This window comes from Hemitrygon akajei, chromosome 5 (genome assembly GCF_048418815.1).
Source record: "Hemitrygon akajei chromosome 5, sHemAka1.3, whole genome shotgun sequence".
Classification (NCBI taxonomy): domain Eukaryota; kingdom Metazoa; phylum Chordata; class Chondrichthyes; order Myliobatiformes; family Dasyatidae; genus Hemitrygon; species Hemitrygon akajei.
Genome location: NC_133128.1, coordinates 175899577 through 175924336, shown reverse-complemented (window position 1 = coordinate 175924336; position 24760 = coordinate 175899577). Strand labels below are relative to the sequence as shown.

General features: G+C 40.3%; 1 protein-coding gene across 4 annotated transcripts in view; it reads left to right on the top strand.

The window, feature by feature from the left end:
• LOC140728501 (kalirin) overlaps positions 1 to 24760 on the top strand; it is a 723603-nt gene that overhangs the window by 263689 nt on the left and 435154 nt on the right. For all 4 annotated transcript variants that reach the window (XM_073047309.1, XM_073047304.1, XM_073047303.1 and 1 more), the window contains exons 4-5: positions 18868 to 19060; positions 21006 to 21518. In XM_073047309.1, the coding sequence (XP_072903410.1) occupies positions 18868 to 19060; positions 21006 to 21518 (706 nt within the window). The remainder of the gene's footprint in view (positions 1 to 18867; positions 19061 to 21005; positions 21519 to 24760) is intronic.

Genomic DNA, 24760 nt, shown 5'->3' with positions numbered 1-24760 from the left:
ATGAAGCATTATAAAATGTCTGGAGAATCTGGAGATGGCTGGACCTGAAGTTTTCACATCTTCCTAAGGAAAAATAGCCGTTGCTGGCACATGGAGAGTATCAACCCACCATTGGTCTTAAAGGTCAGAATCAGAATCAGAATCAGGTTTATTATCACTGGCATGTGACATGAAATTTGTTAACTTAGCAGCAGCAGTTCAAAAGCAATACATAATCTAGCAGAGAGAGAAAAAAATAATAATAATAAAATAAAACATAATAATAAATAAACAATAAATCAATTGCACATATTGAATAGATTTTAAAAATGTGCAAAAACAGAAATACGGTATATTAAAAAATTGAGGTAGTGTCCAAAGCTTCAATGTCCATTGAGGAATCGGATGGACGAGGGGAAGAAGCCATTCCTGAATCACTGAGTGTGTGCCTTCACGCTTCTGTACCTCCTACCTGATGGTAATAGTGAGAAAAGGGCATGCCCTGGGTGCTGGAGGTCCTTAATAATGGACGCTGCCTTTCTGAGACACCGTTCCCTAAAGATGTCCTGGGTACTCTGCAGGCTAGTGCCCAAGATGGAGCTAACTAGATTTACAACCTTCTTCAGCTTCTTTCGGTCCTGTGAATTAGCCCTTCCCCCCACCTCCCACCATACCAGACAGTGATGTAGCTTGTCAGAATGCTCTCCACGGTATAACTATAGAAGTTTTTGAGGGTATTTATTGACATACCAAATCTCTCCAAACTCATAATAAAGTATAGTCATTGTCTTGCCTTCTTTATGACTACATCAATATGTTGGGACCAGGTTAGATCCTCAGCGATCTTAACACCCAGGAACTTGAAGCTGCTCACTCTCTCCACCTCTGATCCCTCTATGAGGATTGGTATGTGTTCCTTTGTCTTATCCTTCCTAAAGTCCACAATCAGCTCTTTCGTCTTACTGATGTTGAGTGCCAGGTTGGTGTTGTGGCACCATTCCACTAGTTGGCATATCTCACTCCCATATGCCCTCTCGTCTCCACCTGAGATTCTACCAACAATGGTTGTATCATTAGCAAATTTGTAGATGTCATTTGAGTTATGCCGAGCCACACAGTCATGTGTATACAGAGAGTAGAGCAGTGGGATATGCACACACCCCTGAGGTGCGCCAGTGTTGATCATCAGCGAGAAGGATATGTTATCACCAATCCGCACAGACTGTGGTCTTCCAGTTAAGAAGTCGAGGATCCAATTACAGAGGGAGGTACAGAGGCCCACATTCTGCAACTTCTCAATCAGGATTGTGGGAATGATGGTATTAAACGCTGAGCTATAGTCGATGAACATCATCCTGACATAAGTGTTTGTGTTCTGTAGGTGGTCTAAAGCTGTGCGGAGAGCCATTGAGATTGTGTCTGCTGTTGACCTATTGTGGTGATAGGCAAATTGCAATGGGTCCAGATTCTTGCTGAGGCAGGAGTTCAGTCTAGTCATAAACAGCCTCTCAAAGCATTTCATCACTGTCAAAGTGAGCGTTACCGGGCGATAGTCATTAAGGCAGCTGACATCATAGTTGTGCCAAGGTACTTGTATTCTCCAACATGCTCTATTGACTGGCCGCTTATTTCCAGGGTTGGGACAGCGTACTGTTGTTTTTTTTAAGTCCACTACCATTTATGTACTTTGCTATTCATGACATCTGATAATAAACTTACTTTGCACTTTGAAAGACTCTGAGTGGTTAGACATGCCCTACCATGCACAAAACCATGTTGATGACTTCTAATCATTCCCCTTCTATCCATATGCAGTCCCTTAGAATACCTTCCGGTAACTTTCCTACTACTAATGATAGGCTCACTGGCCTGTAATCTTCTGGCTGTCAGCCCTGATGGAGCAGTATTTCATTGATTTTATTGTGGTTATTGGATTTTTTGAGTATTGCCGCAAGGAAGTGAATCTCAGAGTTGTATATGGTGACATATATGTACTTTTTCCAAGCTGTTTACCTACTGTATTAATTTTCCAAATTCATTCAGACCCCCTTATCAGTGTAAAGATTAATTCCTGAGGAATTAGGAGCCATAAAATGATAAAAAAAAAGTAAGTTTTTTGTAGATATGGGCAAAGTCAATGACTCAAGATTCAAGATTATTTAAGGTAATTTCCAGTACACAAATATAAAGGAGAAGAAATAATTGTTACTCCGGATATGATGCAGCACAAAAAATGCAATAAGATAAAGAAAACAGTAATTAAACAAGCAATAAATGGAAATGCATAAGATAGCTTAGATTGATTGCATGTCCAAAGTGATGTTAGGCACAGGAGTGTCTGTACAGGAAATGAAGAAGAGGTGGTGGGCAGTGGAGGAGTGGGTTAGTGAGTGGAAATGTTGTTCAGCCTTACTGCTTGGAGAAAGTAACTGATTTTGAGTCTGGTGGTCCTGGTGTGGATGCTACGCAGCCTCCATCCTGATGGGAGCGGGACAAACAGTCCATGAGCAGGGTGTGTGGGATCCTTCATGATGTTACTGGCCCTTTTCCAGAACATTTCTGTAAACGTGTCCTTGATGGTGGGTAGGCTGGTGCCACTGATGTGTTGGGCAGTTTTGACCACCTGTTAGTTACTTTATCGTACTCGTTATGCCTAAACAAAGGGCAATTGAATGAGCTGCTTCTATTTCTCCATTTGTAGTGGCCACTACGGTTGCCCAGCATATGCAAATCACATTTACACAAGCAATCTCCTGCCAATCCCCACACAAACAAGAGAAATCTGCAGATGCTGGAAATCCAAGCAACGCACACAGAATGCTGGAGAACTCTGCCCGGAAAAGCGGAATCTCCCAGTGGCCACCTATTTTAATTCCACTTCCCGTTCCCATTTCAATATGTCAATCCACAGCCTCCTCTGCTGTACTGTTGCAATGAGGCCACACTCGGTTTGGAAGAACAACAGTTTATAATCCGTCTGGGTATCCTCCAACCTGAGGGCATGAACTTCGATTTCTCAAACTTCCGATAATGCCCCCCCCCCACCTCACCATTCCCCATCCCCATTTCCTTCTCTCATCTCATCTTACCTCCTTGCCTGCCCATTGCCTCCCTCTGGTGCTCCTCCCCACTTTTCTTCCTTCCATGGCCTTCTGTCCTCTCCTATCAGATTCCCCCTTCTCCAGCCCTTTATCTCTTTCACCAATTGACTTCCCAGCTCTTTGCTTCATCCCTTCCTTCCCAGTTTCATCTATCACCTTGCAATTCTTCCTCCCTTCCCCCCAACTTTTAAATCTACTCCTCACCTTTTTTCTCTAGTCCTACTGAAAGGTCATAACATAAGAACATAAGAAATAAGAGCAGGAGTAGGCCATCCGGCCCATCGAGCCTTGGCCCGAAATGTCAACGAAACATTTCTTTTCCATAGAAGCTGCCTGGCCTGCTGAGTTCCTCCAGCATTTTTCGTGTCTTGCTAATCCCCAGATGGTTTCCTGAATATTAAATTGTTGCTCATTGCTTACATATTTGCCTGTAATTCTAGCATCTATAATTGATCTTAAACTTCAGCCATTATGACTCAGAATCACATGAGAAACATATCATTATCAGTTTTGGATAATGACTATCCAGCAAAATTGTTCCAACTGTTGTAAGTATCTATATCAACATCAAAGTTCAAAAAGTTTAAAGTAAATTTATTGTCAAAGTACATATACGGTATGTCATCAAATGGAATCATAGAATTCATTTTCTTGTGGGCATACTCAATAACTCCATAGAATAACAGCCATAATAGAATCAATGAAAGCTGCTCCAATTTGGGCGTTCAACCAGTTGCAACAGACAATAAACTGTACAAATACAAAAAGCAACAAATAGTAATAATAAATAAATACATTTCGAGAACATGAGATGAAGTGTCCATGAAAGTGAGTCCAAAGGTTGTGGGAACATTTCAATAATGGGGGAAGTGAAGCTCAAGAGCTTGATGGCAGAAGGATAATAACCTGATGGTGTAAGTGTTGAGGCTCCTGTAGCTTCCTCCCGATAGCAGCAGTGAGAAGCGAGCATGTCCTGAGTGGTGGGGGTCCCTAATGATGGATGCTGCTTTTCTGCATCAGAACTTTGTGTAAACGTGCTCAATACTGGAGAGAGCTTTTCCCATGATGGACTGAGCCATATCCACTGCTTTTTGTAGGAATTGTCATTAAAAGGCATTGGTGTTTCCTTACCAGCCTGTGATGCAGCCTGTCAATATACTCTCCACTATACATCTAAAAAAGTTCTTCCAAGTTTTAGATGTCAAGCAAATCTTCACAAACTCCTCAGGAAGAAGAGGTGTTGCCGGGTTTTCTTCATAATCTCACTTACATGCTGGAGTCAGAACAGGTCCTCCAAAATAATCACACCAAGGAATTTAAAGTCATTAACCCTCTCCACCTCTGATGAGGAATTAATATTCAATTTATAAAATAATGGAAATGCAATGTGTTAACTATATATTTTTATCGCTATTTTTTCGTTTTAGTGAGATGTTAAGCCAAACTCCTGTTATTCCTATTATGTACATTAAAACTTCCATTGCATTGTTTGAAGAAATACAACTAATCTGCATGAGCAATATTATTCCCTCAGCCCATATCACGAAAAAAAATAATTTGTTTAAAGGATTGAAAGTACGTATGCAGTATACAACTCTGGGATTTGTCTTCCCCACAGCCAACCACAAAATAAAGAAAAACTTTGCTTCAGTATTCACTATGGAAAAGGATCTTGGCGATTGTAGGGATGACTTGCAACAGACTGAAAAGCTTGAGCATGTAAATATTAAGGAAGAGGATGTGCTGGAGCTTTTGGGAAGCATCAAGTTGGATAAGTCACTGGGACCAGACGGGATGTGCCACAGGCTACTGTGGGAATCAAGGGAAGAGATTGCTGAGCCTGTGGCAATGATCTTTGCATCATCAATGGGGATGGGAGAGGTTCCGTAGGATTGGAGGGTTGCAGATGTTGTTCCCATATTCAAGAAAGGGAGTAGAGACAGCCCAGGAAATTATAGACCTGTGAGTCTTACTTCAGTGGTTGGCAATTTGATGGAGAAGATCCTGAGAGGCAGGATTTATGAACATTTGGAGAGGTATAATATGATTAGGAATAGTCATCATGACTTTTTCAAAGGCAGGTCATGCTTTACGAGCCTGATTGAATTTTTGAGGATGTGACTAAACACATTGATGAAGGTAGAGCAGTAGATGTCATGTATATGGATTTTAGCAAGGCATTTGATAAGGTACCCCATGCAAAGCTTATTGAGAAAGTAAGGAGGCATGGGGTCCAAGGAGACATTGCTTTGTGGATCAAGAACTGGCTTGCCCACAGAAGGCAAAGAGTGGTTGTAGACTGGTCATATTCGGCGTCGAGGCCGGTGACCAGTGGTGTGCCTCAGGGATCTGTTCTGGGACCCCTTCTCTTTGTGATTTTAATAAATGACCTGGATGAGGAAGTGGAGGGATGGGCTAATAAATTTGCTGATGACACAAGAGTTGGGGTGTTGTGGATAGTGTGGAGGGCTGTCAGAGGTTACAGCGGGATGCAAAACTGGGCTGAGAAGTGGCAGATGGAGCTCAACCCAGATAGGTGTGAGCTGGTTCATTTTGGTAGGTCAAATATGATGGCAGAATATAGTATTAATGGTAAGACTCTTGGCAGTGTGGAGAATCAAAGGGATCTTGGGGTTGAGTCCATAGACAGACAGACATACTTTATTGATCCCGAGGGAAATTGGGTTTTGTTACAGTCGCACCAACCAAGAATAGTGTAGAGATATAGCAATATAAAACCATAAATAATATAATAATAAGTAAATTATGACAAGTGGAAATAAGTCCAGGACCAGCCTATTGATTCAGGGTGTCTGACCCTCCGAGGGAGGAGTTATAAAGTTTGATGGCCACAGGCAGGAATGACTTCCTATGACGCTCAGTGTTACATCTCAGTGGAATGAGTCTCTGGCTGAATGTATTCCTGTGCCAAACCAGTACATTATAGAGTGGATGGGAGACATTGTCCAAGATGGCATGCAACTTAGACAGCATCATCTTTTCCGACACCACTGTCAGAGAGTCCAGTTCCACCCCCCACAACGTCACTGGCCTTACGAATGAGTTTATTGATTCTGTTGGTGTCTGCTACCCTCAGCCTGCTGCCCCAGCACACAACAGCAAACATGATAGCACTGGCCACCACAGACTTGTGGAACATCCTCAGCTTCGTCCAGCAGATAGTAAGGGACCTCAGTCTCCTCAGGAAATAGAGACGGCTCTGACCCTTCTTGTAGACAGCCTCAGTGTTCTTTGACCAGTCCAGTTTATTGTCAATTCGTATCCCCAGGTACTTGTAATCCTCCACCATGTCCACACTGACCCTTTGGATGGAAACTGGGGTCACTGGTGCCTTAGCCCTCCTCAGGTCCACCACCAGCTCCGTAGTCTTTTTCACATTAAGCTGCAGATAATTCTGCTCACACCATATGACAAAATTTCCCACCGTAACCCTGTACTCAGCCTCATCTCCCTTGCTGATGCATCCAACTATGGCAGAGTCATCAGAAAACTTCTGAAGATGGCAAGACTCTGTGTTGTAGCTGAAGTCTGAGGTGTAGATGGTGAAGAGAAAGGGAGACAGGACAGTCCCCTGTGGAGCCCCAGTGCTGCTGACCACTCTGTCTGACACCCAGTGTTGCAAGCACACGTACTGTGGTCTGCCAGTCAGGTAATCAATAATCCATGACACCAGGGAAGCATCCACCTGCATCACTGTCAGCTTCTCACCCAGCAGAGCAGGGCAGATGGTGTTGAACGCACTGGAGAAGTCAAAAAACATGACCCTCACAGTGCTCGCCGGCTTGTCCAGGTGGGCGTAGACACGGTTCAGCAGGTAGACAATGGCATCCTCAACTCCTAGTTGGGGCTGGTAGGCGAACTGGAGGGGGTCTAAGTGTGGCCTAACCATAGGCCGGAGCTGCTCTAGAACAAGTCTCTCCAGGGTCTTTATGATGTGGGAGGTCAATGCCACCGGACTGTAGTCATTGGAGCCACTGAGGCGTGGCATCTTCGGCACAGGGATGAGGCAGGATGTCTTCCACAGCACAGGAACCCTCTGGAGACTCAGGCTCAGGTTGAAGACATGGTGAAGTACTCCACATAGCTGGGGGGCACAGGCTTTGAGCACCCTGGGGCTGACACCATCCGGGCCTGCAGCCTTGCTTGGGTGGAGATGTTTCAGCTGTCTTCTCACCTGTTCAGCTGTGAAGCCCACCGTGGAGGTTTCAGGTGGGGGAGTGGTGTAATCATGAGAGAAGGGTGGGGGTCTGTGAGGAAGTGTAGGAGACACTCAAAGCTGCTACGTATGTTGACTCTGTGGTTAAGAAGGCATAAGGTGCATTGGCCTTCATCAATCGTGGGATTGTGTTTAAGAGCCGAGAGGTAGTGTTTCAGCTATATAGAACCCTGGTCAAACCCCACTTGGAGTACTGAGCTCAGTTTTGGTCGCTTCACCACAGGAAGGAAGTGGAAACCTTAGAAAGGGTGCAGAGGAGATTTACAAGGGTGTTGCCTGGATTGGGGAGCATGCCTTATGAGAATACATTGAGTGAACTTGGCCTTTTCTCCTTGGAGCGACAGAGGATGAGCGGTAACCTGACAGAGGTATACAAGGTAATGAGAGGTATTGATCGTGTAGTCAGAGGCTTTTCCCCAGGGCTGAAATGGCTAGCACGAGAAGGCATAGTTTTAAGGTGCTTGGAAGCAGGTACAGAGGAGATGTCAGCGTTAAGGTGAATGGTGAGTGCGTGGAATGGGCTGCCGGCAGTGGTGGTGGAGGTGGAAACGATAGGGTCTTTAAAGAGATTCCTGGATGGGTACATGGAGCTTAGAAAAATAGAGGGCTATGGGTAAGCCTAGGTAGCTCTAAGGTAAGGACATGTTCGGCACAGCTTTGAGGGCCGAAGAGCCTATACTGTGCCATAGGTTTTCTATGTTTCTATGCTTCTAACCATTCAAAGAAAAACAAACATTAACCAACCACCTGTCATGCGCAAAAACAGCAAAGCAAATGACAACAACACAGGATATAAAACACAAAATCGAAGTCCTTTTCAAAGATGGAAAGGAAGTGAGTCAACCATTCTACTCCAATAACAAAGATTTATCATATCTAATTGGTCCAGTTTTGAATTTTAATTATGAAAATATTATGAGGGATGTTATGCAATTTTAACCTCCACTGAATTTCATTATATCTAATTTGAGGCATCTTTATGGAACTGCATGTTACCTACTTCAGCTTTCTAATACTTTACCTAATACCTGTTCTTAAGGCACATGCTGTATGTATTCCATTGAAGCAGGCTAATTAATAAATGGTGGAGGGGGAGAATTGATAATCAAAAACCAGACAAAAGCAGAAAATACTAGAAAATCTCAGCAGGTCAAGAAGCTCCTGTAGGAAGGAAAACAGTTAAAGTTTTGGGCTTGTGACAGACCTGAACATGACTGCAAAGTCAAGAATGAAGCATTTATATCCAAATCCAGTTAGAAGCAAAGAGTGTTAATTAATTTCAGTCTTCTTCTGAGATCTCCACCATCTTAGAAAGCAGTCTAGAGCCAATTCGATACATAGTTGTCATCATATAGTGCAGTCAAGAGTCATTTTACTACAAAATTTGGAAGGCTATAAACAACCAAATGATCAGATCAACGTTTTGCGGTCATGAATGGTAATGATGAGTTTGAGTTTTGCCAGATCAAAGTTCCAGAGGTGATATGAGAGTAACTACCAAAGTCTTCAAGGAAGCATTTGACCAAGCATTGATTAAGGAAATGTAGTGAATTGAATATTAATGGGTATCAAAGGGAAATTGCAGCACTGGGCCAGAATCATAGCAAGAATAAAGATAGATAGATAGATAGATAGATAGATAGATAGATAGATAGATAGATAGATAGATAGATAGATAGATAGATAGATAGATAGATAGATAGATAGATAGATAGATAGATAGATACTTTATTCATCCCCATGGGGAAATTCAACTTTTTTCCAATGTCCCATACACTTGTTGTAGCAAAACTAATTACATACAATACTTAACTCAGTAAAAAAATATGATATGCATCTAAATCACTATCTCAAAAAGCATTAATAATAGCTTTTAAAAAGTTCTTAAGTCCTGGCGGTAGAATTGTAAAGCCTAATGGCATTGGGGAGTATTGACCTCTTCATCCTGTCTGAGGAGCATTGCATCGATAGTAATCTGTCGCTGAAACTGCTTCTCTGTCTCTGGATGGTGCTATGTAGAGGATGTTCAGAGTTATCCATAATTGACTGTAGCCTACTCAGCACCCTTCGCTCAGCTACCGATGTTAAACTCTCCAGTACTTTGCCCACGACAGAGCCCGCCTTCCTTACCAGCTTATTAAGACGTGAGGCGTCCCTCTTCTTAATGCTTCCTCCCCAACATGCCACCACAAAGAAGAGGGCGCTCTCCACAACTGACCTATAGAACATCTTCAGCATCTCACTACAGACATTGAATGACGCCAACCTTCTAAGGAAGTACAGTTGACTCTGTGCCTTCCTGCACAAGGCATCTGTGTTGGCAGTCCAGTCTAGCTTCTCGTCTAACTGTACTCCCAGATACTTTTCTGGTTGATGAAGGACAATCATCTCATTTCAAGACATCACCACTAAGTTTCTTCAAGGCAATTTCCATGGTCAAGCTGTCTTCACTGTGCTAGAAGGGGAAGTGTTTATTGTAGAGTTTCTGGTTACGACCCCTAGGAAGAAAACATGCAGCAGAATAATTGTCAAGTAACAAACATTTAGATAAGTGCCAGATACTGATCACTTCCAGTAAGAGAAAGTCTAACTATACCGCACAGGACTTTGATATTCAATGACAAAGTTACTATGAAATACCCCACAGTCAGCATTCATTTTCGGGCATTGCTCATGTCTTTCATTTTAAACACTCAGTCCCTCAACCACTAATGTTCTCTGGTAGCTGCATATTGACTCTGCACAATGCATTCAGCTATTTCACAAAGGCAGAGCACCACCCAAAACACACAATTGCCACCATTAGGAAAAAGGCATCTGCTTGGCAATCATCAGCTGAAACATGTATTAATGTGACTTGGGGCCACATTTCCAAAACTACACCATCACTGAGGCAGATTCATGAAGCTCTCGACTGAATAGCATTGTTGCACTGCCGGAAGACATAGATGAAATGATTTAAGATGGCAGTTCACTAGCACTTTCTCAAGGACACTTAGAAAGGGCATTAAATCAGGCCACGCCAGTGAGACCAATATCCCACAAAAATAATTTTAAAAAGACCAAGTCAGGCTAATAGTATATGCAAACGACATGCACTTTAATAAAAAAAACATGTTATCTAATATACATTCCAGTAGTGATTCATGGTGTGAGAGAATTCAGTGACATGGTCAAGGAGAACATCATTGATCAAAGATAAGAGATAATTCATCATCTTGGCAGAAGAAACATGATCCTTACCAAAGCAACATGAGCTATTATTTAATAGCTCACATTAAATACAATTGTTCTCCTCAGCCTTCAAATTTCCTGTGACTGGTTTGCTGAAGTCATAAGATAAAGTTGACATTGTAGTGCCTAGTAGGGATATCTTGGGGCTTACAATGAACAGTTGTATTAACTAGTATGTTCTTCTGAAAATATGGAAAATATCGTGCTTCTTTTGAAGTTTGATGTGTACATTGTTGACCATCAAGCCAATATCAGGACGGCTGAAGCTCAGAGGTTTACTGTATTGCTAAATGTAATTAAGGTCCAGTTTTATGTAACCTCACAAAATCACGCACAAATTTCTGAACAAAATCAAAATTTAAAAATAAATTATACGTAAGTACTCATTATTATTTCATGCTGTCAAATTAACATCGAGGAAGAAAGGCTTTCTTGATATTAATACTTAAGTAGATCAGCTGTCAGGAGATAGCTTTGTTTGCCATTCTCTGCAATATTATTCCTTGCAGTAATCCTAGTCGCTTGCCTTTTTTAATAACTGACAAGCAGTCACTATGCACAAAAATTATATAAGCCGAATGTATTATGTATATTGAAGATATCGGAACTTACTTTGAAGACTTGCAACTCTTTGATTTAACGATTCAGAAACAGCTTCTTCCCCTCTGCTATCAGATTTCTGAATGGACATCAAACCCATGAACACTACCTCATTGCTTATTTAATTTAACTATGATATATATATCTTTACTGTAATTCACAGTTTTTATTATTATGTATTGCAATGTATTGTTGCCGCAAGAACAACAAATTTCACGACAATCTCTTCAATCACTTCAATGGTGGGGAAGATTATTCCCCTGATGGTAATGGCTGAGTCTAATATCTCTGCAGCCTCGAGCATCCCTATGCATCGAAGCCTCCTAATCAGGCTTATGCAACCAGTCAGAATGCTCTCTACCATACATCTATAGAAAGTAGAAAGGATCCTGAATGACTTGCCAAATCTCCTCAAACTCCTAAGAAAGTTGAGCCACTAGCATACCTTCTTCATGACTGCACCAATGTGTTGAGCCCAGGATAGGCCTTTTGAGATGTTGAAGCTCAGGAACTTGTACCCTTTCCACTGCTGACCAATGTTCCCTCTAATTTGTAATGTCCAATGTGCACAAAAATCTTGTGCTGTGCAGTTTTTTTGCCCAGTGACAACAATGGGTACGCGCTGAATTTTAACAGCTAGCATAACACTGTCAATAAGAACTTTGATCTCCACTGGGTTTACTTGCTTTCCCTCTGGTTCATATGCATTCTCACAAAACATACATAGCAGGCCTGTACCAGATAATGAAAGATTTTCTTGCTGGAGTTTTTCCATATGTGATTTGCTTATTAAATGATGCTTTAAAAAGTCAAGTTTCCAAATTTCACTCCACTTCTTTCCACTTGCAAATTCTCCAGCAACTTTTGCATCGCGACAATACACACAGGTAACACCAGTTTCTGGATTGTACATAAATATTTCTCGTAGCTGCACATTCCTGACCTCATGAGCTCTCAGTGGAGCAGTTTCTACTGTTTCATTAAGCCATTCCGCTTTAAATGAACTAGCAGTTCTTCTGTGCTTCATGCATTCCTCTTTTGAATTTGACAATAATTCCTTCAATAAAAACATAAGCCACTTCTAAAATCTGCAGACATATCATCACAAAATTCATGTTTTCAACACAGTCCATGTCAGAAACTGGAAAAGGAAATGTGATTGTGGACAATTGTGAAATATACTTAACATGCCAACAAGGTAGAGGGTGACAACCTTTTGTGTCAGGTTAAATTCCTTCGTGCACCAGCAGCAGAAGATGTGTTACATCTTAGAGGGAGCATTGATTCTGACCCCTCAGTGAGACTGGTGTGTGTTCTCTAAACCTTGCCTTCCTGAAGCCCACCATCAATTCCTTGGTCTTGCTGATATTGAGTGCAAGGTTTGGTGTGACACCGATCAACCAACCAATCTCTCATTCCTACACACTGCTCATCGTTGTCTCAGATTCTACCAACAACAGTGTTGCCATCGCTGAATTTAAAGATGGCAGTGGAGCAGTACATAGCCATATGGTCCTGGGTGTACAGTGTGCTACACATATCCTTGAGGTGCACTTGTATTGATCAATGGTGATGGTGGGATGATATTACTGATGCCTGTGTGTGTAACACACTTGTGTTGATCGATGGTGATGGTGGGATGATATCACTGATGCCTGTGTGTGTAACACACTTGTGTTGATTGTTGGTGATGGTGGGATGATATTACTGATGCCTGTGTGTGTAACACACTTGTGTTGATTGTTGGTGACGGTGGGATGATATTACTGATGCCTGTGTGTGTAACACACTTGTGTTGATTGTTGGTGACGGTGGGATGATATTACTGATGCCTGTGTGTGTAACACACTTGTGTTGATCGATGGTGACGCTGGGATGATATTACTGATGCCTGTGTGTGTAACACACTTGTGTTGATCGATGGTGACGCTGGGATGATATTACTGATGCCTGTGTGTGTAACACACTTGTGTTGATCGATGGTGACGCTGGGATGATATTACTGATGCCTGTGTGTGTAACACACTTGTGTTGATCGTTGGTGACGCTGGGATGATATTACTGATGCCTGTGTGTGTAACACACTTGTGTTGATCGTTGGTGACGCTGGGATGATATTACTGATGCCTGTGTGTGTAACACACTTGTGTTGATCGTTGGTGACGGTGGGATGATATTACTGATGCCTGTGTGTGTAACACACTTGTGTTGATCGATGGTGACGGTGGGATGATATTACTGATGCCTGTGTGTGTAACACACTTGTGTTGATCGTTGGTGACGGTGGGATGATATTACTGATGCCTGTGTGTGTAACACACTTGTGTTGATCGTTGGTGACGGTGGGATGATATTACTGATGCCTGTGTGTGTAACACACTTGTGTTGATCGTTGGTGACGGTGGGATGATATTACTGATGCCTGTGTGTGTAACACACTTGTGTTGATCGTTGGTGACGGTGGGATGATATTACTGATGCCTGTGTGTGTAACACACTTGTGTTGATCGTTGGTGACGGTGGGATGATATTACTGATGCCTGTGTGTGTAACACACTTGTGTTGATTGTTGGTGACGGTGGGATGATATTACTGATGCCTGTGTGTGTAACACACTTGTGTTGATTGTTGGTGACGGTGGGATGATATTACTGATGCCTGTGTGTGTAACACACTTCTGTTGATTGTTGGTGACGGTGGGATGATATTACTGATGCCTGTGTGTGTAACACACTTCTGTTGATTGTTGGTGACGGTGGGATGATATTACTGATGCCTGTGTGTGTAACACACTTCTGTTGATTGTTGGTGACGGTGGGATGATATTACTGATGCCTGTGTGTGTAACACACTTCTGTTGATTGTTGGTGACGGTGGGATGATATTACTGATGCCTGTGTGTGTAACACACTTCTGTTGATTGTTGGTGACGGTGGGATGATATTACTGATGCCTGTGTGTGTAACACACTTCTGTTGATTGTTGGTGACGGTGGGATGATATTACTGATGCCTGTGTGTGTAACACACTTGTGTTGATTGTTGGTGACGGTGGGATGATATTACTGATGCCTGTGTGTGTAACACACTTGTGTTGATTGTTGGTGACGGTGGGATGATATTACTGATGCCTGTGTGTGTAACACACTTGTGTTGATTGTTGGTGACGGTGGGATGATATTACTGATGCCCACTAACTGTGGTGTCCCAATAAGGAAGTCCGGGTCGAATTGCAGAGAAAGGTTCTTAAGCCTAGCTTTTAAAGCTTGGTGTATAATACTGAGGGGATGATGGCATTGAATACTGAGCTGGAATTGATAAACAATAGCCTGACAAACATTTCAAAGTTGTTTAGCTGCTCCAAAACAGATTGAAGAGCCAGTGAGAGTTCATGCAAGCTTCTGGAAATCTGAAATCTTCAGTTCCAAAGAAGATCGTGGACCTGAAACATCCCTGCTGTTTCTCTATCCACTGCTACTTCCAGCATTTTCTGTTTCTATTACTATTGAACTTTATTCTTTGAGTGGTACGTTCTCTATGATTATAGTAATAATCCCAAGCAAATATAATTCCCGCAACCCTGTCATTAACTGTTCTTTGCATCTAGAAATTCATTGTGGAGTGCAGCTTGCATTTTTGCTCAGCTCATCAGAAGTCTGATGCTGCAGTACACATAACGAACCAATACAGGAAAACTCAATATCATTCAGTAACTAATCAAATTCTTTAAAATCTGTTTTAGCTGCTGAAAAATATTAAGTTCTGTGTAATTCTCTGATTGGGCTGCTTTTATAATTGATAAATTATACTGTATTTATATTAAAATTCTGGTAATCTGTATCCAATAATTCAAAAATTCCAACTGTATTGCATCTGGCTGACCAGGTAATGCTTTACACACTCCCTTCCCATTCACTGGCACTTTGGTTCCAATGCTCCATATAGGAACACACGCCAGTCCTCATCAAGAGATCAGAAGTGGAAAGGGTGAGAAGTTTCAAATTCCAGGATGTCAGCATCTCTGAGGATCTATCCTGGGCCCAACATATTGATGCAGTTACATGACAGTGGTTATATTTCATTTGGAGTCTGAGGAAACTTGGTGTGTCACCAAAGACACTTGCAAGTCTCTATAAGTTGTACCATGGAGAGTATTCTAACCGGTTGCATTATCATCTGGTATGGAGGGGCCACTGCACAGGATTGGAAAAAGGTGCAGAAAGTTGAGAATTCTGCCAGCTCCATCATGGCCACTACCCTCCCCAGCATCAAGGGCACCTTCAAAATGCCTCAAAATGACAATTTACAGATTTTGTCTCACTCTCCTATCATAAAAGTCACACTCAGGTCTTTTCCCCATGCTCTTTTAAGACCCAACAGAATTTTGTCCCCAGAAATTTGTGCTAAAGCCAAATAATACGTTGAAGCTTTGTGACCTTTACCATATACAGCCAGTGCAGTAGACAGTATCGAAGCAACTTGTGGGGGTTGCTGTGTAAAACCAAAAGTTGTATGTAGCAAATGACACAGTTGAAGATATTTCCAAAATATCAAACTGTTGGGTTAATTGATTAAAAGATTTTAAACTACCACTATTATAAAGGTCTCCCAATTTAATTATGCCTTTCCCTTGCCATTTCCTCCAGAAGAAAGGGGACTTATCAATACACAACTTTGGATTCATCCAGATACTCTAGGCTTCATTCAAGTATGGATTAAATTTAAATAATCTGGCTAGTTTATTCCAGAACAAATGCATATGCGATATAATTGGGTGAGTCCTTGCCTCAGGAGATAACTTGATAGACAAACACTGTAATGGAGGGACGGGAGAAAGAGCAGAACACTCAATACGATACCAAGGAGGCACTCTCTCCGGAGGGAGAGACCAATGTACTAAATGTTTAAGAGTAAAGGCAAAGTAATAATATATTAATTTTGGCAAACCTAAGCCCCCCCCCTTTCAACTGGCAATTGCAATTTGTTAAAGTTTAAACATGGGAGTTTACCATTCCAAATAAAAGCCTTAGTTATTTTATCAAATTGGTTAAAATATGTTAATGGGATTTGCACTAGTAATGATTGGAACAGATAATTAATCTTTGGAATGCTATTCATCTTCAAGCATTCACTTTTCCCGACATTGACAAATACAATGATGACCATCTGTCTACATCACATGAAATTCTCTGTAATAATGGATCAAAATTTACCTTTATTAAATCCTTCCGTTGAGGGGCAAAGTTAATACCTGAATATCATATAACAGAAGACAGAAGAGTGGGATAAAATCTGCAAAAATGTCAAAACAATGTCAAGAGACCTGAGGGTGCACCTTATTCAGTTTAAGATCCTACACTGTTTCTATTGGACTCCAGCAAGGTTACATAGATTAGGGTTGAAAAACACCCCTGAATGTTGGCGCTGTGAGGCGGATAAAGGGGTCTTAGTACATGCTCTCTTGTCCTGTCCAAGAATTTTGGATTATGATACATAAGTATATTGGTGAAGTTTCAGGTATTCAACTCCCTTTCTGACCCAGACTTTTTGTCTTAGGAGACACGTGGGTTACTTGGGGATAAACACTCTCAAAATTGGATCCAGACAAGTATAATGGTAGGAAGTCAAATTATACTTAGAGGTTGGAGGAACTTGGGGGGACCTTCATTTCAGGAGTGACTCAAAGAAATAGCCAAAGTGGCAGCTTTTGAACACACGTCTCACAAACAGTGGACATCTATACACAAAAATGGGGCATATATAGGTTTCGGGGGGGGAAATAGTGGTGAATCTAATGGTGAAGCATATTGCTGAACGGTAGTCTTTTCTGTTATTAAAGGTCTAATAGATACACTTGGTCATTGTATTGATATTTATTTCTGCCATGTTTGTTTTTATTTTATAGATTATTTTATGTTCTGTAAGCTATGGTTTACATAATTTTAACAGTGACTCAAAGGTTCGGGGAAAAAAATTTCTAGAAATAAAATTTGAAAAAAAAAAGACAATTTACAAGGACCCCATCATCCACGACATGCCCTCTTCAAGGAGGAGGTACAGGAGCCTGAAGACACATACTCAACATTTCAGGAACAGCTTCTTCCCCTCTACAATCAGATTTCTAAATGTACAAAGAACCCATGAACGACTACCTCAGTAATTTCCCTCCCTTTTTGCACTGCTTATTTAATTTATTTTTTATGTATACTTTCTATTGTAGTTTACAAATTTTATTACTATGTATTGCAATGTACTGCTGCTGCAAAACAACAAATTTCATGACATATGCCAATGATATTAAACCTAATTCTGATTCCATTCACACTCCTTGGAGCTCCATTTCCCGTGCTTCCTTCCAACTCACCGCGGCCTTAATTCCCATGATCCCTTCCCACTCATCAGTCACAATTTCACACAGCTGAGAGAGTAGTTCAGAGATTATTACCTTTGCATTTCTGCTGCACAATTTGGACTAGATGATTATACGCCTTTGGAACAATCTCTTCCTTAATCTTACCTCCGTTGCTCATTTCCACATGAGTCACAACAAACTGTACCACAGTATTTCTCCTCCTGTTCAAAGTTCATGTATAGCTCTGAGGAAATGATTAGATATCCTTAACAGTGGTACTAAAAAAGGAACACATTCTTATTGATTCATGCTTGTGGATTATAGGTAGGCATATGGATTGATTACAAACATCCCACCTCTCCCAGAAGTTCCGGGAGTCTCCCACATATTGATAGTGGCTCCCTGACGCCTGCAAATTATATACAATATCCCGGAAATTGAGTTTTTTGAGAGGGAGAAGAAGAGGGAGAAGAAGCGAGAGGGAACATCCTGATTAGTCTCTCTTCGTGCTAAGTAGACCTATCAGTTTTCTCTGTGGGCGGGCTTTACAGACGACCTCAAAAATAATGACAGTGTTGCTCGCTGCACTGTTTGCAACAGTGACTTTTCTATTGCCCATGGTGGGTAAAATGACTGTAAAAGACATGTTGAGGTGAGTTTAACAGTTGTCATTCATTCATTAGCATAGCTAACATTATTTAAACTAGCTGGCTAGCTGCTAAGGAGCCACTCTATTGATGTCCGATGTGATGAGGCCAAACTCCCTGTAGACTTACTTAAAGTTGTAATAGAATAAATAAAACGACTCCATGATAATATAATACAATATAAGCACATATTTTAATGTCACATTTTCTGCATATACCCAACTTGGTTTGTAGATTAGACAAAATCACTAAACAAAGTATTACATACATTCTTGGAGGTCATCCGGGGAGGGGGAGGGAATATGGGGTTGTGGGGGCAGGGATGCTACCTCCCTGAATTGAGTTTTTGCATGGTGGGATGTCTGTCATTACCCATGATATCTCTTAACACCATCGCATTCCTTTACATTCTCTGAACCTGAAAAGCTCCCTGTTCCACAATCTCCATCCCACCATACCCTCCTCAACACCAACCCACACCACTCCTTCCACCATTACAACTCTTATTCTTAGTCAACTGCAGAAACTTAGTTGCAACTTTGGTGAGGCAGCCAATGAGCGTGCATTATTCTGTTTATATTGTGGTTATGCTGTCAAAGCTTGTAACGTATGTCACTTGTAGATACAAGTTTAAAATTGAGATAATTCATGTACTTGAAATCAGGTAAATACCTAACTATGTATTCATTTCAGTAACACCTTTTTCATATTCCAACAGTGAAGATGTGTGTAAGAGAGGATTCACTGTTATCATCGATATGCGGGGTTCCAAGTGGGATCTGATCAAACCTTTACTTAAAACTCTCCAAGAGTCTTTCCCTGCTGATATCCATGTTGCACTAATTATAAAGCCAGATAACTTTTGGCAGAAGCAAAAGACCAACTTTGGAAGCTCAAAATTTATATTTGAGGTAAGCATTATATTCCACATTAGATCCTTCAATAATTGTATGACAAAGCAGTTTATAATTTGTGGTTTCTTGTGCTACAGTTTATTTTTGCAGTTAGCATTGTAAAAAGATTTTAGTTTTTACCTCTCTTTTAGCAAGGAGAGCAATCTTGCTTAAATGGAAGGAGTCTACCCCTCCTACACATCTTCAATGGCTACATGATATTATGTTTTATTTAAATTTAGAAAAGATCTGCTGCTCAGTCTTAAATTCGAAACAATCTTTTTATGATATCTGGGGACCTTTCCTAAATTACTTTTCCAATTTATAAAGTTTAACAGTGCACAGACTTTTATGTATATTTTTATCTTCTCTTCTTAAGCGAATATGTTTTATTTTCTAATTTATCCATTATCATCCATCAGCTTTTTCTTTGGTAGTTGGCAGGGGGTTGACTTTTTTTTTATATAATTTTTTTTTATGACCTACCTTTAAATTTTTGATTACAGAGTGGTATGCCTTTATGTGTTATGCTATAACATTTTGTTCAATTTTATCACAATATATGAATGTACACAAGTTATGTTGAGATGTATCTATGTGTTGCACTCTGTAAATCTTGTTTTTTTTCTTCTGAATAAAAATATTGTAAAAAGAAAGCATTGTAAAAAGATGACTGCAATGGAAGCTAGAGAATAATTAAACTACTGAGGCAGGACAGGGGCGAAAATGGGCTTCAAAATAAACTGAAAGGCATTTAGAAATAGTAGGAATGGGAGCTTTACAACATTTAAACAATGCGCCAGGTAAAAAGAAACTGAGGTTTCCACTGAGGTTGGTTGAGGTCATGGGTAAAGGGTGAAAGGTGAAATGTTTAAGGGGAAAATGAGGGAAAACTTCTTCACTCAGAGGGTGATGAGAGTGTGGAATGAGCTGGCAGTGAAAGTGAGGGATGCGATTTCAACCTCAATGTTTAAGAGCAGCTTGGATAGGTATGTGGATGGGAGGGGTTATGGAGGGCTCTGGTCCCGTGCAGGTCAATGGGACGAGGTAGTTTAAATGGTTTAGCACAGACTAGATGGGCCAAAGGGGCTTGCTTTTGGTGTGCTTTCCTACGACTCAAATACAATACAGAACTAGAAGCATAAATTCATCGATAAACTTATTTTAACGTTAGAAATCCCTGGTTAAAGTCTAAGTAAGATCAGATCATATCTGACCTTATACAGGGGAAGGGAATTTTAGACAGAAAGAGCTGAGTGCATTTAAAGGCACTCCAATAACTATACATGGTTTAAATGAAACATTAACTGTGAGAGAGAGACCCAACATCAATTTTTATTTGGTTTTCCTGAATTAGAACCATGCTCTTACATGTTTCTGAATAAAGTAAGTTAGTGGGATTTAAGTGACCAGGAATTTTAAAAATTTGGGCCATATTTCCAGAGCATTTTACGAGATTCTAGTTAAGTATGCAGATGCACACTAACTAAAAATATGTATGTCCCTTGTTCTAATGTAGACAAACCTGCCACATGGTCTAAGCATGCAGGAAAATAGAAACACCGTTCAGTTAAGTGCTCACCTGGGAACTCTGTGGATTTGACTCAGAGCCTCCAGCAATTTATAAAAATTGCTGCAGTTCTGAGAACTGTGTGGTGATGTGCAAGTTACCTCAAACAAAAAAACTCCTCTCTAGAGAGATGCCCAGCTGAACATGAGATTGAGGTTTGAATCATATTACAACATATGGCATGCTTTTATAAACATCAGGCCAAATACTTTGTAATTATGCGGTGGTTTTATCTAAAATGGATTACATAAGCTGTATAAAAACTGTGTTTGTTCCATATCACTCCCGAGAACATTTTATTCAGGGAGGGGAGGGGGAGAGGGGAGGAATTGTCCAGTGCTTTCAACATCATTCCTGATGTTTATCACGTTGCATTGAAATGTTGTATTTCAGACAAGTATGGTATCAGTGGAAGGACTTTCTAAGTTAGTAGATCCTTCCCAACTGACGGAAGAGTTCGATGGCACACTGGATTATAATCATGATGAATGGATTGAGCTTCGATTGGCCCTGGAAGAGTTCATCAGCAGTGCTGTGCATCTGTTGTCCAGATTAGAAGACCTGCAGGAGATGTTGGCTCGGAAGGAGTTTCCCCTGGATGTTGAAGGTTCACGGAAGTTAATTGATGAGCATACACAACTGAAGAAGAAGGTTATTAAAGCCCCTGTGGAGGAACTGGACCATGAGGGGCAAAGGTTGCTGCAATGTATAAGGTGCAGTGATGGCTTTTCTGGAAAGAATTGTATATCTGGCAGTGCAGACTTTCAAAGTGTTGTGCCAAAGATCACCAGTCTTTTGGATAAGCTACACTCAACTAGACAACACCTACATCAGATGTGGCATGTCAGAAAACTGAAGTTAGATCAATGCTTCCAACTTCGTCTCTTTGAGCAAGATGCAGAAAAGGTAAGATCTCATTTAATCGGTTTAATGTATAATTCAGCTACTCCTTCCCTTCCCTCTTTCACATCATTTCCTTATTAGGCCTGGTATGGCAGCAAAGGACTCAACAGAAGCACATGTGTTTAATTTGCATGACTTCCTAGAATTCAATCAGGTTCAGATGGATAACACTGTGATAGATCGTAAGAATATTATGCTGTGTAACCTTGCGTGCTGAAGCATTTCAGTACCACATTGCAATAATAAGTCAAAACAAATAAAACTGATTATAATGTCATTTTCTCATAACTTGTTCCTCTAATTTGTTCTGATTCTATGCACTATGAAGTGTCAAAATCATAGAACAATTTTTCTTTTTTGGCATTATTCTTCTTATATCACACTTAATTACAGACGCATTAACATAAACCTCTGGAAGAGATTTTTACAAAAGGAAACCTTAATTCTTGAGGTTTCTGACCCTGTGTCAAATATATTACAATACAATTTATAAGATTTGTTGAAAAAGATTCTGAAAACACTAGAATTGATGGAGTGTTGAATTTCTGTGGGATTTCTCCTAAATTTTGCCTGAATAGCCATGGAAACACTGCACTCATGGCATTTTGGAATGTTTCTATGAGTGTTTTGCTCTTGTTCTCACAATGAGTTGGAGAGTCCCATTGGAAATTCACTCCAAATGTGCCCTTAACATGTCCTTATAAAATAATTAGATTTTCTATCGTTAACAGTTAAACGGAATGAAAAATCAGCCAATCAAATGTGCATCTGATTCTAATACTCAATTCAATAATTCAGAACCGTGGCACCTTATAGCTATAAAGGGACATAATCTTTCACTTCACCAGTAGCATGATACTCTCTATGTACCCTTATAAAACAACATCTTGAAAATTAACTCATATATATCAGAATAATATCCCTGAATAAACTCAGTAAACACTTAGTCATATTTCTTCATTGCATTTTTGTGTAATATTTTGGCACCATATTTGTTTTATCACTTCTAGTGATAATCAGCTGATTAAGTTTCTTTATCTTAACATCACAAGAGATTTGTACTTTAAGAATAGAGAGGATTATTGATCCATTAAGCAAAACAGGAAACAAAACAATTAAATCTTTCAATGAGAAATGATGTATTTTTAATACATTCAAAATTCTTTTGCTTGTTATTTTCCCTTGGGTGATGTTTTGAAACTGAAAGCAAAGCCTTTTAACATAATATAGATGTAAAAGGTCAGAGGGTTAAATTTCATTTTTATTACCAAACATTTTTTGTTCTTTTTTGTGTGGATTAGCATAAACCAAGAAAAAGTGATGTAGATGCCCATGAAATTTCAGTTCTTGCAAATACATATCTCTCATAATTGTGTAATTACAATATTGGCAAAATGATAGTTGTACTCCTAATCTTTGCCACATCATCTAAACTGGCATTTCAATGTGCCTTATTTCAGGATTATTTAAATCTCATTAAACATTTCATCAAGACATTTTTTAACACCTCATCAAATAGATGGCACCTCTGAAAATGTATGAGTGAGGGGGATTTACCATTTGAAGTTAATAAGGCTGGTCCTAAAGGAGTAGCTGAAGGGAAGGTCATTCAGGTCCAGATCTAAATGTACATAACTGCAAAGTTATAACTTACATGCTTTAACACAACACCAAACTTTTGGATTGTAGAGTAGGTTGTAATAATAACTATTATTTGAAACTCTCTACTGAAATACAAATTTTTCATTTCATTTCATTTTCTCTCTGATTTGAGTGAATATTTAGTCTGTACCCTTTTTGATCATCATGAGGTACTTTTCTCCTGAACTGAAGCTTATGATTCTCAAATGCCTTTAAATCAGTAACTATATTCAAAAACAACTATTTTATTTACAGTGAGTTCAGAATTTGCTTCTACATTCACATTTAAAGTTACAGTCTGACTTTTACTGTAGAATTCTCTTCAAACAACATTAGATAAATTTACACTTGCTTTCCCCTCCTCCTTCCCTCTTCTTTTATTCCCCACTCTGGCCCCTTAATTCTTTTCCTCACCTGCCTATCACCTCCCCCTGTGTGGTGAACTACATATACCTGTCTGGACACCCCCCCCCCCCACCCCACCGCTGACTGCTCCTGTGGCTCCTCCCACTGACCCCGGTATAAAGGCGATTGGAGACACAGCCCCGGCCTCAGTCTCCAGGATGTTGTGTGGTGGTCACTTGCTGCTTGTTCTTTCTTCCAGCCAATAAAAGCCTATATCTCACCTCATGTCTCCGAGAGTTATTGATGGTGCATCACCCTGGTGCCCACTCCTCCTTCCTTTTCTCTTGTGCTTCACTCTCCTTTCCTATCAATTCATCCTTCTCCACCCTTTCCCTTTTCCACCTGTCGCTTCCCAGCTTCTTACTTCTCCCACACCCAAATGGCTTCACCTATCACCGAGCTTGTCCTCCTCCTCCTCCCCCATCTTTTTATTGTGACATCTTTTCCCTTCCTTCTCAATGAAGGGTATTGGCCCAAAACATTGACTGTTTATTCTTTTCCATTGATGTTGCCTGACCTGCTGAGTTTCTCTGGCATTTTGTGTGTATTCCACTTGTTTTTGTTGGCCTTGTAGTTCTGTATCATCTGGTTTTGTAGTTCTAAGCCTGAACGAACCCTCTTTCATAACTATAGAGTATTGAGTAATTGGGAAATAATGAAGTTACAGTGACCTGCTAGGTTTATATTTCAATGAATAGGGGAGCTCACACTCATAAATCACACTTGGCCAGACCCGAAATGGCTATATATTTCTTTCTTTACAAGATATTAATGAAATACAGTAGTTGAGTTTTATGAACATCCAGAAGCCTTTTAGTCTGTTTTTATACATTTACTTAATCTTTTTTACAAAATTCAGAATAATGGAGTATTAGTCCATGAATCTGAGGAATGCATTAGTGAGCTCCATTTTGATGATGCTATAAATTGTGACATAATTGGCGGTTTCCAGGAGGGGTTATTATTTATTGAAGAACTCATTAGTGATGTGTGCTAACTATTAGCTCAGTCTGGTGTCCCTACATTAAAATGTCATGGAGGTTCCATTGTCAAATATTTTTATCTTTAATCTTGCATTTGACACTGGTAAGCAGAATTAATTCCTCAAATGATTTTCATATTTGAAATCTCAGCAATGAAGGCACTTTCTATATGCCTTAGAGTCATAAACACTACAGCACAGAAGGAGGCCCTATGGG